At 46.6% G+C, this 16,315-nt stretch overlaps 1 protein-coding gene across 2 annotated transcripts in view; it reads right to left on the bottom strand.

The window, feature by feature from the left end:
• The window catches only part of RBPMS (RNA binding protein, mRNA processing factor), a 131,091-nt gene that overhangs the window by 28,153 nt on the left and 86,623 nt on the right, over window positions 1-16,315 (bottom strand). The window contains exon 6 of one of the 2 annotated variants that reach the window (XM_054986904.1): window positions 5,527-5,657. In XM_054986904.1, the coding sequence (XP_054842879.1) occupies window positions 5,527-5,657 (131 nt within the window). Of the gene's footprint in view, window positions 1-5,391; window positions 5,658-16,315 lie in introns of those variants that run through there. The other variant, XM_054986903.1, reaches the window with a different exon arrangement.

Genomic DNA, 16,315 nt, shown 5'->3' with positions numbered 1-16,315 from the left:
AACTGTTGGAAGTCAACTGAAAAGGGGGGAAATGGGTGGGCATGATATAATGTGAGGGATATTGATATTGAATATTATGATTTGTATATACTGACCCATCCAATAATTTAAAAAACAAAAAACAAAAACAAATTAAAATGTAATACCACAACCCAACTGACATGTTTACAATGAATGGTTTGGCATGTGTCAAAGGCCACTGACACACGTAACACAGTCAGTGTAGCTTTGCAGTAAAGAGTGGCCGTTTCCACACGACTCACCTTCATCCGGAACGCTGTGGAACATTGCGAAAAAAACGTGGAAGATAGCGTCTTCTCGTGCAAGTTTTGCGCGATGTCACGCAAAACCCGCGCGAGAAGATGCTATCTTCCGTGGTTTTTTTGCGACGTTCCGCAGCGTTCCGGATGAAGGTGAGTTGTGTGGAAACGGCCAGTGTTGGACTAGGATCTGAGAGGTCCAGGTTCGAATCCCTGCTCTGTCATGGAGACTCGCTGGGTGATCTTAGGCCAGTCACAGCCTCTCAGTCTAACCTACCTCACAGGGTTGTTGTGAGGACAGAATGAAGGCGAAGAGACCCATGTGAGCCACTTTGGGTCCCTGCTGGGGAGAAACGTGGGCTATGAATAAATAAGTAAACCAGTAAACTGTTAGTTGCTTTGGGTCCCCGTTTGGGATACAATAAAGCAGGATACAAATAAATACATTAATAAAAATGCATCCTCAAAAAAGGGTAAGATGAAAACTAGCCTATAATTGGCCACATCATCGGTAGCCAATGAATGTTTTTTAAGCAGAAGTCTAACAAATACTTCCTTCAGAGGATTTTTTGAAAAATCATTGCAAAATTAATAATCCTTACAGAGCGCCCCCGCCATCTTTTTCCAACAGGCTTTATAAAGCCAGAAAGGGCAAGAATCAAACGAGCAAGTTGTGCCCCACGGATGAGATCCCTCTGAATCTATCCATAGAAAACTGACACACAGGCACTTTGGACCCCACAGGAATCAAATCAACCTGGCACCAAGTGGAAGAGGACGGTGGAGATTTTATTCAGCAAAGAAGCCTGCAAGAACATGAGAACTGAAGAGCAAATTGCTATCAGGGATGGGGCTGGATCCAGGCCTCGCTGTGATGCACCTCAAACCACGGAGCCGGGTGAGACTGCTGACGCGACGGGGGCAGAGAAAACGTCCCTTCTTCGCCACCCTCACCGCCACCCCATAAACCTGTAACGGGCACCCTCTGACCTGTCCCAAGGTCCAGCGATGCTCAAGACCCTCCTCACTTCCCCTAGCTCTCTTCTAAACCAAGAGGTCAGGGGCGTATTGGAGAAGGGAGAGGGCATCAGGGAGCTGACTGTCTCACGCCCCAGACAACCCCTCATTGCCAGTGGACACACAAGCCTCAACAGAGCCCCTGGGAAATGAGCTGGTAGAGCCAAACACGGTTAAAATGGACTGTACAACGTCCAGCTGCAGACGCTTTATTCCGGCTTTCAATGATCCTTCACGTGAAAAAAAAACCCTCCAGGCAAACAGAAGATTAGCATAGCAGGGAGAAATGTTCTCCCTTCCCTTGCTGTGTCAGTTTTCTGTTTGCAGGGAGTTTTTACCATAGGAAAGTGTTTCAAAGTGGAACCTTCCACCTGAAGTGGTGCAGTTCACTTCTACCATTTCAGGTCACTGCCATTATGTTGCTGTGCTTGAGCTCCTCGGAGGAAGGGTGGCATATAAATGCTCTAAATAAAGAATAAACTGTGGATTAGGTTTAAAAGCAAAGGCGAAAGAACAAAAAGAGAAGGGGCTAAGAAGAGATTCTATCACACCCACATGCACAACCTAATCTAAATATTTCATTCAGAAAGTGTATGGCACAGGAAATAGAAAAGGCAAAAAAATACTGGCGACATTTAATGTCCCTAACAGAACTCGTGCTTGCGGCAAGTGGGCAATTCCTCCCAAACCCACACCCCTCTGTTAACAAATAATTACAGAATCACAAAGGGAATCAACACTGGCCAGGCCTCGTGGAGAGTCATTGCTATGTGCCCAAGGACAACCCCCCCCCAAAATGCCACCAGCAACTGCCGATCCACCGCTCATCAGCCTACGTTACACGTGTCGGTTTGCCATCCTGCATTTGTCAGGCTTCATAAACTGTGGTAGTACAGCCACTCTTCCACCGAAGCGTGGGTCGAAGGACTTTTCCAGGGAAGTGCACACATCACCCGGCATTCTTGCAAACTTGCAGGAGAGAGAGGGAGGGAGCCGCCCTGGACCACTGGAGCGTGCAGCGGCTCAGGCCAGACAGGCTCCTCAGCAACGGCTGCCATCCATATTTAATTACTTTCCCCCTCTGTGTGTTAATTTTTAACTAGAGCAGGCCTGCCCTCAAGGGCCATTAGGAGTCCCAGGCAGCAGGACTCAGTGAGCAGAAAAAGGGCTTGTGACAGAACATACGTTACTTGGCATTCTTGCCTCCCACTTCGCCGGAGAGGTGTGGAGCTTTGGGGGGTTATTTTCAGCCTCCCGCGCTCAGGCCGCCCCACTGCAAGTCGTGAATAAAAGATAGCGCTCCATTTGGAGCCGACTTCCCTTTTCCTCCCTGTCAGAAACTGTTTGCCTCAAGTTCTGGTTCATGCTCTTCTTCTACTCCCCCCCCCCCCCCAGCAAGCTTCCAGGCAGTAACTTTTAAGATGAGGAAGTCCAGCAGAACTGCATTCGCTCAGGGAAACCGCCATGCTCCATTCACCGTGTTTAGCGTGCATACCACCCCTTAGAACTCCCTGGCCAGAAGAGAATGCAAAAGAACACAAACGCCTCCTCCTCGCTGCAAGGGCCAGGGCCAATGACGACAGAGCTGGGAGTTTGGGTCTTGCCACCTCCAGCCCATCTGACTTCAGCGAGAACTTACTCTATTAATTATGTCGGCAAAAAATATGATGTGAGAATTTGGAAAATAAAAACATTTTAAACAAACAAGTAATAAATTGCTTACAATGTACGTATGTAGTTCAGGGTTCATCGCCAAGTTCCTGATTTACCGTGGTGGTACCACGGCCAAAACAGAAGTCTGCGTAAATCTTAGGAACAAATGGAAAAGCAGCCTGCCTCCTTAGCGATGCACTCAGGATTCCAAAAGACGAGGAAAATGACAAATATTCCAGAATGGTTACACAGCTTCATTGGCCTAACGGCACAGAAATGGTGTTTAAGACTAAGCCCTTGCCAATGTGGAATTTGTCCTACTGTTCCCAGGATCTGATCTACCCTAGGACCAGGGCTTTTTTTCTGGGGAAAGAGGTGGTGGAACTCAGTGGGTTGCCCTCGGAGAAAATGGTCACATGGCAGGTGGCCCCGCCCCCTGATCTCCAGACAGAGGGGAGTTGAGATTGCCCTCTTTGGGGGCAATCTCAACTCCCCTCTGTCTGGAGATCAGGGGGTGGGGCCACCTGCCATGTGACCGTTTTCAAGAGGTTCCGGAACTCCGTTCCACCGCGTTCCAGCTGAAAAAAAGCCCTGCCTAGGACACTTCCAGGTGGGAGGGCTTCTGGGGATTCTCAAAAAGTCACAGACGGACCCCACTGATTCTCGCCAGCCCCCAGTGGCACTAGAAGGGATTAGCAACTGTAGCACAGGCAGCACTGTCCAGTGGACAGATTGCATGGAGATGTAGAGCAAAGAATCTCTGCCAACGCTGTATCCCTGTTTTGCCTTGAGAACTGGACATGGGGATTTGTTACATGCATGATTGCTGCATGATTATGGAAGGATCAGCCACTATTAGTGCAAGTCCTAATTAAAACTTTATCTGTCAGGCAATTCAGACAAAAACTATTAACTCACTGACACTCCTTTCACCTGCATAAAAGTTCGAGAACCAAACAAAAGCCTGGTTGGGTTACAAAATATTCACATATGAAACAACTGCACACTGATATCACAATGCTCCTTAAGATACTTTTAACTAGATTTGCCTGGGATTGATACTGGGAGCCTTTGCATGCGTACATTTGCTACCACTGTATAGCCCTCCTCCGAATACGTCCTTCTTCCTCCCAAATTCAGAGGAGACTGCAGTGAGATGCTAATGAACATCCACCAGTAAGAGCTAACAGCTGACTCCAGCATGAAAACATTTTATACACAGAGCGGGCATTAAGAGAAACTAACCACTGCCCCTAACTGAACGTAGTCCAGTGGAATGAATAGGCTAGACTGTGTGTTATGTGAGGTCAAGTCACCTCTGACCTATGGCGACCCTATGAATGAAAGACCTCCAAAACGTCCTATCATTAACAGACTTGCTCAGATCCTGCAAACTGGAGGACGTGGCTTCTTTTACTGAGTCAAGCCATCTCGTTTTAGGTCTTCCTCTTTTCTTACTACCTTCTACTGTTCCTAGCATTATTGACTTTTCCAGAGAATCTTGTCTTCTCAAAATATGACCAAAGTATGATAGCCTCAGGGCCAAGCTACAAGTGACGAATGACACTTGAACGGCAAGTGAACAGACTCACATGTATTCCTCCCTGTTCACTTGCGCTCCACTTGATCACTATGTGAACAGGGAGGAATACACGTGAGTCTGTTCACTTGCTGTTCAAGCGTCATTCGTCACTTGTAGCTTGGCCCTCAGTTTTGTCATTTTTGTGGTGCTGGAGGAGAGTTTTGCGGATACCATGGACAGCCAAAAAGACAAACAAGTGGGTTCTAGATCAAACCAAGCCTGAATTCTCCCTAGAAGCTAAAATGACAAAACGGAGGCTGGATTACAGCACCTTTTGGGCTGGCTTTTTACATCATTTTAATTACATCTTTTAGGATACAGAGCAACTTTCCCCATAGGTCACTGAAGCTTCAGCTATGCTACAGCAGCAGGTGCTAATGAACCGTTCACTGATGGTGGATCTTAGCTAGGAAGTCTGGCCAGGATTAAAGAAGCACCATACGATATGCTTGCCTTACATCGAAGGAGACTCTTGAGCCTATGAAATTCAAATGTCCTTGATGTAGTTTTCTATAATTGTCATCCCAAAATATATCCTTAGGTTTCTCCCTAAATATAATTGATGTGTGAATATTCCTTTTTGCTGGATTCAGGAATATGCATTACACAAACACTCACTCACACACCCATACATTTATCCTCTTCAAGAAAAATCAACCTTGGAATTTAAACAGAAATGTTGCTAAGACACGTCTGGGAAGCATAGTCCATATATACAGGGGGGTATATATGTGTACAAAGAACCAGCAGGTATTTCTAACTGCCTTGTGTGAACGGAGGTGAGATTACTCAGGAGGAGAGAGGTGTTCAGTGTTGTATCAGGCAGTGGGGTGTGGCCATTTTTCATAAGCCCATCCCCAGTAGTCCCAGGAAGACGTGTCAGCTTGATCGAGGTGTGATCATTAATTTCTCTCTGGTGTGCCTGTTAGCCAGGCAGGTGTTAGTCATACGGTGCACGCTGGAGAGGATCAGGTGGTAACGTGGGTGAAGTTGTGACTGATTGGCATAAATTACCTGGGCATGCAGTGAAGCGGGGTAGGTGAAAGCAGGCGGAGGTAGAGCAGGTGCTAACTCCGCTGGGTAGAGAGGGTACGGCGCCCACACTTCAGGGCTACTGGGGTAAAGTGCAGGCACTGTGAGCTCATCTGCAAGAGAAGAATAAGGAGAGGCCATGGTTATAAAAACAGTACACTCTGCAGGGGGGTAGGAACAAACAAACACAGGGGAGGCGGCTCTTCTTCAAAGCCTAGCTAAAATGGCTCCTCCAACCCATTCTACTACCTCCTTTTAAAAATTACAATTAAAAGAAAATCAGTAACAAGATCTCACTCTGTAATAAGGCACAAAAGCCAAGGCCTGCAGTACATATTAAAGACCATCATTGTTCCACAAATGAAACTCGGTGTTGGGGTTGGAGAAAGGATGTAAAACAGGGAAAAAGTCTATGGCGGTCACAAACACTTAGGAAAACAGAACCACAGAGAATACATCACGCAGCGTCACTGCAAATGTGCTCTGGCCCCTTCCGATCAGTTTCTGTCTCAGGTGGATAATTTCAGCTGTATGTCAGTGTCAAGTGTAATTGTATTATTCAATAATTTCTGATGCCAAAGAATTATGTGCCCTCGGGACAGGCTTTCCCTACATGGTGACTCATGCAAAAAAAAAGGGGGTGGCTTCTTCTTAGGGCAGATAATTCCCTCATATACTCTAAGAAGTAAATTTCTCTTGGATGCAAAAGTGGTGTACCTTCCATTTGAATTTAAACAAGCATGCCTTTTGATGTATTGTCAAAGGCTTTTCCGGGCTGTATAGCCGTGGTCTTGGCATTGTAGTTCCTGATGTTTCGCCAGCAGCTGTGACTGGCACCAAAAGACAGCGATCTCTCAGTGTCACCTCTTAGTTGACACTGAGAGATCTCTGTCTTTTGGTGCTACACCTCTGAAGATGCCAGTCACAGCTGCTGGCGAAACGTCAGGAACTACAATGCCAAGACCACGGCTATACAGCCCAGAAAATCCACAACAACCATCAAGCATGCCTTTTAATTCAGAAAAAAGTATGTCTGAGAAACGCTGCTCTAAAAGAGGCTAGGGAAACAAAAGGGCAAACACTTCTAAAGTAACAACCGCTGGACAAGATATTCATGGCTGAATTAAGACAGAAAACCACGTAACCACAAGTGTTTGCATGCTGCAATTTGAGAAGCACGGGTAGTTGACAGAGTCTTCATAGCACTATGTTTCCAAACACATGTGAGGACTGCTTTTTAGAAAGCAGCCCCACCGCATCAAGGCACATGAAAAGATAAACAGGTGAGTCACATTCTTGTTCATATACACAGATGCAGTTCCTGCTTCTTCAAGCATCTATACTACATAATCACATTTCCATCAGAGTCTGTTTTGCAGCTGTGAAATTAAAGCTCTATGTTTATTCTGGTGCATGTAAACTGCAAGACATCATCATTACATCCTGGGCCTACACAAAGTTCCAGCAGTTCACAGATCGTTATATTTAATCACCCCACGGGTTTATAAAAGCCAGCAGCCAAAGATGTTGGTTTGGTGAGCATGAAAACAGGGTTGCACTTACCTGTAACTGTTGTTCATTGAGGTCTTCTGTGCAGGCACACATGGGACTGTGCATGGGCAGGCCTGCCGGCTGCAGGATTTTGTAGCATAAAAATTCACTAGAGGGTGCTCAACGCCTCCCAGCGCGCAGGCGTGGCTGTTTTCCCACCGAAACCGCCTACTCCCAGGAGGAGCAGCGCCCTCTGCCTTAAGCTCCTCTTACCGCCAGACTCCTCAGTGATATGAAGAGAGTCGGGGGGGGGGGAAGGAGGGGGGGCATGTGTGCCTGCACAGAAGACCTCAATGAACAACCGTTACAGGTAAGTGCAACCCTGTTTTCATTGTCGGTTTTCTGTGCAATCCCACATGGGAATTTAACAAGCTTCTTACCTGAGAGGTGGAAACTTGCTCTTCAGTGGAATATTGATTGCAGTACCGCTGTGCCCAGTGTTCTCTCTCATCTGTCAAGGACATCCAGGGCATAATGTCTCACAAAGGTATCCGCAGATGACCAGGTCACCGCTCTGCAATGTCCATCAGCGGAACTCCTCTCAGGAATGCCATCGAAGTCACCTGCAACCTAGTAGAATGTGCCTGCACCTCTAGGGGACAAGGTAAGTTAGTAGCCTTATAGCACAGCTTAATGGCTTGTACTACCCATTGTGCGATGGTCTGCGGGCTAGCCCGTTTCCCTTTCTTGGGCCCCCCATAACAGATAAACAGTTGTCTATCAATCCTGAAGTCTTTTGTGCGATATAGATAAAAGAGTATTGCTCTCTTTACATCTAGCGTGCGTAGGGCCCTTTCTGCCTTGTCCAAAGGATTCAGGAAAAAGACCAGCAGTGAAAGTTTCTGTATAACATGGCATATGGACACGACCTTGGGCAGGAATTCCAGTGTTGGTCTCAGAACTACCTTTTTGGTATGCATTTTCAGGAGTGGCTGGTCCACACATAAGGCCACCAATTCGCTAACCCTCCTAGCTGAAGTTATTGCGATTAGCATTTGCCACCTTCATGGTTATGGCCCTAAGGTGACAAGTAGCCAGGGGTTCAAAGGGTTTTGGCATTGACTTGGTCAATACTAGTTGCAGCGACCACTGGGGTACTATCTTTCCTGTGAGGGGAAACAAGTTCTTTAGGCCTTTCATGAACAGTTCCGAGGTGTAATGCGAAAACACTGTTCTTTTATCAATAGGCACGTGAAAGGCCGAAATGGCTGCCAGGTAAACTTTCACTGATGAGACAGAGAGCCCTGCATTCTTTAACTCTAAAAGAAATTCTAACACCATGGCCAGTGGGCAGCTATATGGATCAACTCCCCGTCCTGTCTTCTCCATTTGAGATCATAGGAACGCCTAGTGGATTGCCTTTTGGCGTTCAAAATCACTTCTACCACTCCTGTCGGCAAGCATCCTACGGCCTCAGTAGCCATGCAGTCAGTTTGAGTTTGTTTACAACATGGTGAAACACCCCTTGACACAGAATCAAGTCTGGTTCCTCGGGAAGGTGGCGGAAGGTCTGGTTCGTCATTTGGTAGTAACCGGTGGAACCAGGGCTGCCTGGGCCAGAAGGGCGCCACTATTAAAGCTGACGTCCCTTCTGTCTGCATCTTGCGCACCATCCTTGATATTAGAGGTATTGGAGGGAACGCGTAGAAAAGGCTCCCAGACCAGGTCATCTCGAAGGCATCCCCTAAGGAGTCTGGTTCCAGAACGCCCCCCCCCCCCCATAGCAGAACAATGGTGCCTTTGTGTTCTTCTGAGTAAAGGTGCTGGAGTATCTTGTCCTTGGGTTTAGAATCCATGGACGAGATATCAATCTCCAGTACCTTAGCCATCCTCTGCAATTGTTCCAAATAGGATTTGAAGTTATCCATGGGTGATGCCTCTCTCACCCAATGCCTCGTCAGGTGACGGTTCAGAGAGGCCACTTGGGCTATCCTCCCTTCCCTAAACAGTGGTGTCTGGCTCTGGGAGCTGGAAGGCCATTGATGAGCTTGGGATGGAATGGGGCCTCCTTACTGATTCCAAGTAAGAGCCATGTGAGAAAACAGACTCTGTGTGGAATGGCTTGCCGATATCAATATTGCAGTGCCTAGGCACCTGTTGGTGGAACCTTGGAGAGGGCCTGTGGGAGCAGCACTTCTCTGAGTGGGCATGGTTGCTCCACTGAGTTGGTCTGACTCTCAGTATCTCCCCTTCCTCTTCAGAGGAAATGATAGATGGGGATCTGGACCTGATTGAAGGGGTCTTGGGTGGTTTCAAGATCTCCACGTCTGAAGAGTGCCAGTCCATCATGTGCTTGGGTCTGCTCGTTTCGTTTCTTTGCTAGTGAATTTAGACTTTGACTTCTCTTTCATGGGCGGTTCTGGCAGGGTTGGTACTGCGGTTGGATCCGGTCCTTGTATTTGTGATGGTGGTGGAGTCAGTACCATGGGTAGGATCAAGACTTTCGAATTCAAGCATTGTATCCAGGATGTAGCTGGCTCTGACCAAGCCAGGGACCTCAACTCCGAAGGGCGCTTCTTTCGGCTCAGATCCGAGTCAAACAGGCTCGATGATTCCCAGAAGATGGAGGGAATTCGGATCTGAGATGTCATTGGTTCTGACAAGATCTGAGTAGTTTGAGTCGGATTTGAATCCGGTTGTTCCGCGGCACCCTTGGCCGTGGTCACCTTAGCGACTTTAGGCTGTGGGTTTGCTGCCGCTAGTGCCTTCTCCCAAAGGGGCGCTTTCAAGAGGGAGGCCCGTTCTGCACACGCGTTTGAGTAAAGCCCTGGCAGATCTGGCCCAAGCAGAAGAGACAGAGTGAACAACAGTCAGTCCTGGTCATCTTGGTGTTACATTCTGAGCAGCGTTTGAAAAGGGCTTTCTCAGCCATCACTCACAACCCTTCTTCTTCCAGGTGAAGAAAAAAAGAGAAGAAAAACAAGAAGAAAGTACGAAGATGCACGATCTTGTGAACCTCAGCACTACCGAACCTCTCACACCAGTGGCAAAAGAGGAACTGAGGGCAGAGGGTACTGCACCTCCCAGGAGTAGGCTGTTTTGGCGGGAAAACCGAGGCATTGAGCACCCTCTAGTGAATTTTTAAGTTACAAAATCCTCCAGCTGGCAGGCCTGCGCATGTACAGCCCCATGTGGGACTGCACAGAAGACCGACAATGAACAAGCACCTCCGTACGCTCTCCGAGTACTCCCCCGTTTCCTTCTCCAAATGCAGCTTGTAGGTCCCCCAGCCTCAGAACCGTCTTGTGGAGGAGCAGTGGGGAAATGGGAGGATGAACGGGGGCAGGGGTTTCTCCAAGGATACTGGCTTAGAGTATGCAACATCCGTAGCTGCTGCTGCTGCTGCTCCCCAGCTTCACCTGAGGGGGTCTGGCTGTGCCTAGCAGGCTTCTGCCATTCTCTGGGCTGCTGCCACTCAACAGTGGCAATGTTGTGCTGCCACTAGTAATAGAAGAGGCACGGGAACCACCACAGAGGGGGAAAGAAGAGCGAGCCCCACATACACTGCTGGCCTCTCGCCTGGGGCTCCAAAAACGTGGAGTCAGCCTCGATTCATGGCACATTTAACAATCTTTTCCTTCCCCTTTTCCACACCCTGTTCCAAAACACAACGGCAGAAAATATTCAGGACTAACAGCCAGAAGAGTTATATCTCAGCTGAGCTGATGGGGGATACAGTTTAATTACACTGGTGATTAAGTGTTTATGCTGTTGATTTTAAAATACGATAAACAGTAAAAACATGGCCCGATCTACTGCAAACCACCTTCCCTTTAACCAGGATTTTTTTTCCTGGGAAAAGAGGTGATGGAACTCTCAAGAGGGAAATGAGGGCGAAACACACAGGATTGTTGGTTGTTGTAGATTTTCCGGGCTGGTTGTTGGTTGCTGTGGATTTTCCAGGCTTCCAGGATTCTTTGAAATAATATTATTTTCATGTGCTATTGCTGAGTATTTTCAAGAGGTGCTGGAACTCCGTTCTACTGTGTTCCCACTGAAAAAAAGCCCTGCCTTTAACTATTCATTTCTAAGGCTTGTGGTCATTCTTGGGGAGACAGCAACAATCCTGTACAGACGCACAAAACACCCCAATTTCTCCCAAGAGACATGATACAGGAGGAACTCAATGAGAATGTAAAGTTAAGAAGCATTTTCATGTCTGCAGAATGTCATTTGCCCACTTTAGTAAAATAAAATTTGGGAGAAGCTTTTCCCGGCTGGTGTATCAGACAATATAATTGCATTTAATCATATTCTTCACCAACTACTTTTTAAATCTCTCATGCTTAATTATTTTTGTTAGTTTCGAACTTGCTTTAGAAAAGAACTAGCTCAACTATGAAGTCACCAGGCTGAGATCAAGAAGTATTCTCCCATGTTAACTATCCACATTGTGTGAGTATGCTGGAGACACACAGTGATTTCAAAGAGAGGAGATGGTTTAAGACAGCCCTGTCACGTTATATGGTGAGTACACCTGTTTCTTCTCACCCACTATTGCCTCTGGTAAGACCTGGCACAGATTTCTGAAGAATCCCAGAAACCTGGACGAGCAGACAATACTAGAAAAAGAAACAAGGGTACACCCCAGAAGAAAAAAAAACAAACTAGGACCTACCTCCAGTTTTCTAGAAATATCCATCACTCAATTTGTTTCATATATTCTCTTCCAAAACTGAACGTCCCAGAAGTTTTACATTTCTTCTGTTTTTCAAACTACTTACTTTTTACAATTCCAAACACACACATAATCTTGGGGAAAAAATGTAATTTAACCTAATAAATGTCTCTGTAGGACATTTTTATCTGCTCCCTCCCAAAACTTCAAGATGTTGGATCTATGCAGGCACTAGTCCAAACTGACTTACAATATTTAAGCACAATATATATTTAAGTGCAGTATATTTAAGTGCCTACCTTTACCTATATATTTAAGTACAGTATAGATTTTAAAAACCCATTCAGTTAAAGGTAACAACAAAAGCTAAAACTAGTAGCAACTACCAAACACTCAACATCTATGTTAGGCAAACATTTCTGATGCAGTATTTCAGAGATGTGGCACCACCATAGAATAGGCTTCATATCCCTTATACCTCATACCCTGGGATTAGAAATAGGGGTGGTATTTATAGGGCTAGACCAAAACATATGTGTCCATTCAGAATGTGGAAACTACGCCTTCTGCAAGAGTGAGTCAGACTGTTTCAGAGGGTTTCGTAAAGGGTTTGGGGAAAAAACCTCAGAAAAAATCTTCAGAATTTTATTAACTTTTAAAAACAGTCACACACACACATGCTAGTAAATGCAATTAAACAGATGAAGGATTCTTAATACTAAACACTGAAATGGGTAATTCTACAGCAGGTTTTTATTTATTCATGGGAGTCCATTTATATAGAGCCATATAATCACTGAATGAAAAAAATCAAGATGTCTGCATTAGCAGGGCTTAGGAGAGACAGCCGGACTAATTATTACAGCTCCAAATACAGGTTGCTGTTAAGCACCTGCTCAGTGGCAGGCAAACTGTTAAGCTGCAACGGGAAGGTTTAGTCAGTGGGGTCTGGGGAGGGTTGAGAGCTCAGGGCCGGAAAGGAAAGAAGAGTCAGGTTAACAAGAGGGTGAATTAAATATCTGTGGGACACTGGCAGGAAGAGAAAGAATCGTATGAAAGGAAGACTGCTGGAGCTGATCGAGAGGATCCAGAGGTCCACTGACCCAGACTGGGGCGGCGCAGAGCAATTTAGGAAGACCAATGGCTTTATATAACATTAACAAATGTGGGATAAGTTGACCACCTTTGGTATAAAAGAATTTCTTAAGAATAGTTAATGTTATAGTTACCTTGTCTGGGTAACTGAGGAGCATGCCTAAGCAGAAGTACTCAGAAGTAACTCCTATTTTAATAAATGGGGCTTACTCCCAGGAAAAGGGCTTTTGGATTGCAACCTGAGTGCACGAGTGTGTGGCCGTGGGCCAGCACAGTTTTGGTGTGTGACTTAGTTGCAGCCAATGCTGTACTTACAAACCTGCCCGTGAGAGAGCCCCCCCCTCCCCACCCCCTATGCACTTCCTGCTTAAAACCTAACATCCCACAACTTCTGGTTGATCATTAATATTGGCCTCAGCGTTTATGTTTTTCTGAATAAACTTTGTTCTTGTACACTTTAAAAAGGTTGGAAGAACCTTCCACGACATAAGATGCGAACCTGCAGGATCCAATTCCGTGTAAGCACCCCAACCCATTCTCAAGGGAGATGCCGTCGCAAAACAGGCTTCGGAACCTCATTTTTTACAGCTGATTTTGGCAAGTGAGTTACGTTTAAGCCACTTCATTCATTTGCATCATTTATACAGCACTTTCCTCCCCAGTGGCTTGCAACATTATGCCCTCCTCCATTTCATTCTCTCAACAACACTGTGAGGAAGGTTAGGCTCAAGTGTGTGTGACCCAAGGGCCCAAGGTCACCCAGCCAGCTTCCGTGGCAGAGCAGCGATTTGAACCTGGGTCTCTTGAGTTCCTCCTCTGACCCTCTAACCACTACAGAAAACTGGCTCTTTTTGTGGCAAAGAGACTGCTCTAGGCAACAGCTTCATGGATCTTTTTGAGAGCAGAACGGACCTCTGGACATTTACCGAGAAGGGTCCTTCTCCTCTGAAGCCAGGAGGACATCTTGGGTTGTTTCCCTTCGCCCAATCAGGGAGGCAGGAAGTTCAAAACTCTCTTCCTCTTCCTCTTGGAGCCTGGAAGCTCCTCCTCTCTTCCCACAGCAGTGAGCCCTCCGACACACCCTAATCACTCGCTACTGAATGTATCGCTTGGTCCACTCAAAATTACCTGTCCAATGAAAAAGTAACGGAAAAAGAAAAGAAAGGGAAGCGGACTGAAGACAGAAGAAGAGTTGACAGACACAAGTAAAGACGACGAGGAACTTGGGAGGGGCAAGATGTCCTCCTGCCTTCAGAGGAGGAGGACCCTTCTTGGTAAGTGTCCAAAGGTCCGTTCTCCCTCTGAGGCGGAGGACTTCTTGGGTGCTCCCAGTTATTTATTCGAGGGAGGGGACAGTTCCTCATCCTGTACCACATGATGTAGCACTCTTCTTCCGAAGGCCGCGTCTGCTGAGTCGAAAATGTTCAGTTTGTAGTGCTTTGTGAAAGTAGAGACTGAGGACCATGCGGCCGCTTTGCAGATTTCCTCCACTGAAGCGTTGTTGTAGAGCGCCACATCAGTTGCCACGCTCCTGACAGAATGAGCCGTGATCCCCTGGGGAATCTCTCTACTGCTCGCTCTGAATGCTTCGGCGATACAAGATCGGATGTTTTTTCCGATCGTTCCGGATGACGTTTTCTTCCCTTGGTTAGGGGGTGTAACGTTAATGAAGAGGGAATCCGTCTTCCTGACTGACTCTGTCCTGGTCAGATACGTTTTGACGGCCCTCCTCACATCCAGCGTGGGCCAGTCCTGTTCCTTGGGATGGGAGGGATTAGGACAGAAAGATGGAAGACTGATTTCCTGCATCCCAGGAAATCTTGAGTTGGCCTTGGGCACAAAGGCAGGGCCCGTGCGAAGAACCACCTTATCCCGATGAAAGTGAGAGGAAAAAAAAAGAATCAGGCTCGGTTAGAAAGGCTATGCGTAAGCAGAGAAATCTGCTGTTGCTGGAGGCAGGAAAGAACTGGAAGAGAGGAGGAGCTATACACAGGTTCCTATGTGTATAGGAGTCCTAGGTAAAAAAGGTAGTCCCCTGTGCAAGCACCGAGTCATTACTGACCCATGGGGGGACGTTGCATCATGACGTTTTCTTGGCAGACCTTTTGTTACAGGGTGGTTTGCCGTTGCCTTCCCCAGTCATCTACACTTTAACCCCAGGAAACGGGGTACTCATTTCACCGACCTCGGAAGGATGGGAGGCTGAGTCAACCTTGAGCCGGCTACCTGAACCCGGCTTCCACTGGGATCGAACTCAGGTCGTGAGCAGAGCTTGGGCTGCAGTACTGCCGCTTACCACTCTGCACCACAGGGCTCTAGGAGTCCTAGGTATCTCTGGGTAAAAAGAGTTCACGGAGAACTGCTGCCTGACAGAGTTCAGGGTTCGACAGAGCAGAAGGCAGCTTTGTATTTGTGAGTGACTATAATCTGAACAGGGCGCGCATGGTTTAAGTAATGCTAAACTAAATTTTTAACATTTTTTTATTTCAAACTTCTAGTGGAATTGGTTGGGTTACAACCACAGCCTATAAATAAGGTAGAGCAATGCATGAACATAACAGCACATATCTTTCTGGCCTGAAAATCTGTGGCTTGCTACACAGCATACTGCTTGAATAATTAATATTTCCTTTGATTTCAAACATTTATACAGCTTCGCATTTCCTCACGCCAACCTACTTTCCGACCATAAGAAACACTTTCTACGACTTTCTCTCAGTTCATTTAATCAGTTGCTCACCTCCTACTTACCCTGCTGCAATTTGAAATGGCAGTAAGGAAAAGCAAGATGAGGGAGGGACACCGTTCACTGCTGACGCACCTCATCCCCCTCTCTCAAGGGGAGCAAGCGAAGGACTCGTGTTGGCAGCTGAGGAACCAGGAAGCATGTCTTCACAAGGATTCATGTGGCCCAATATTAACACACACTCCACAACTTTGGATTGCTCTTGGAAACTTCACAAACCCATCCAATAGATATTCAACAATAACTATCTTTTGAACGACACTAACTATGCAACCATCTAAGAACGCTCTCCTAGGGATAAGCCCTGTTGAACAGACTTGACTAGGATTCTGAGCAGATGGACTTAAGACAGCACCGTTAGTGTGGCTGTGTCATGTGATTCAAGAGATTTCATTCAATTAATCGCATTTGTTTTAGAAGAATAATTAACAAAACAATACTTCAGAAGACAAATGCATACTTGCTTTGTTTCTAGAGGACGCACCTGCACGTTGGCAGAGGGCACCATTCTAGAAGAGGCATTCCAAGAGAGGGGGAATACACAAATGCCACCGACAGCTTCGGGAAGTTCCTGTATAGTTGACAGTGCTTCAAGTATCTGTCAGCCAATCGACTTAACCCTCCAAGGTAGTCCAGGAAAGGCAGACAAAAATGCTATGCTGTCTGCTTTCTTAACTCAGCATTAACGTAACGCATTGGCAAGTTTAGTGTTTTACAGCTGGATTCAACCCTCCAATGGAAGGATTGCCAGCTGACCAGCA

The sequence above is a fragment of the Eublepharis macularius genome, chromosome 8 (genome assembly GCF_028583425.1).
Source record: "Eublepharis macularius isolate TG4126 chromosome 8, MPM_Emac_v1.0, whole genome shotgun sequence".
Taxonomy (NCBI): Eukaryota; Metazoa; Chordata; class Lepidosauria; order Squamata; family Eublepharidae; genus Eublepharis; species Eublepharis macularius.
Note: the sequence above shows the minus strand (reverse complement) of the source record. Positions and strands in the feature narration are given on the sequence as shown.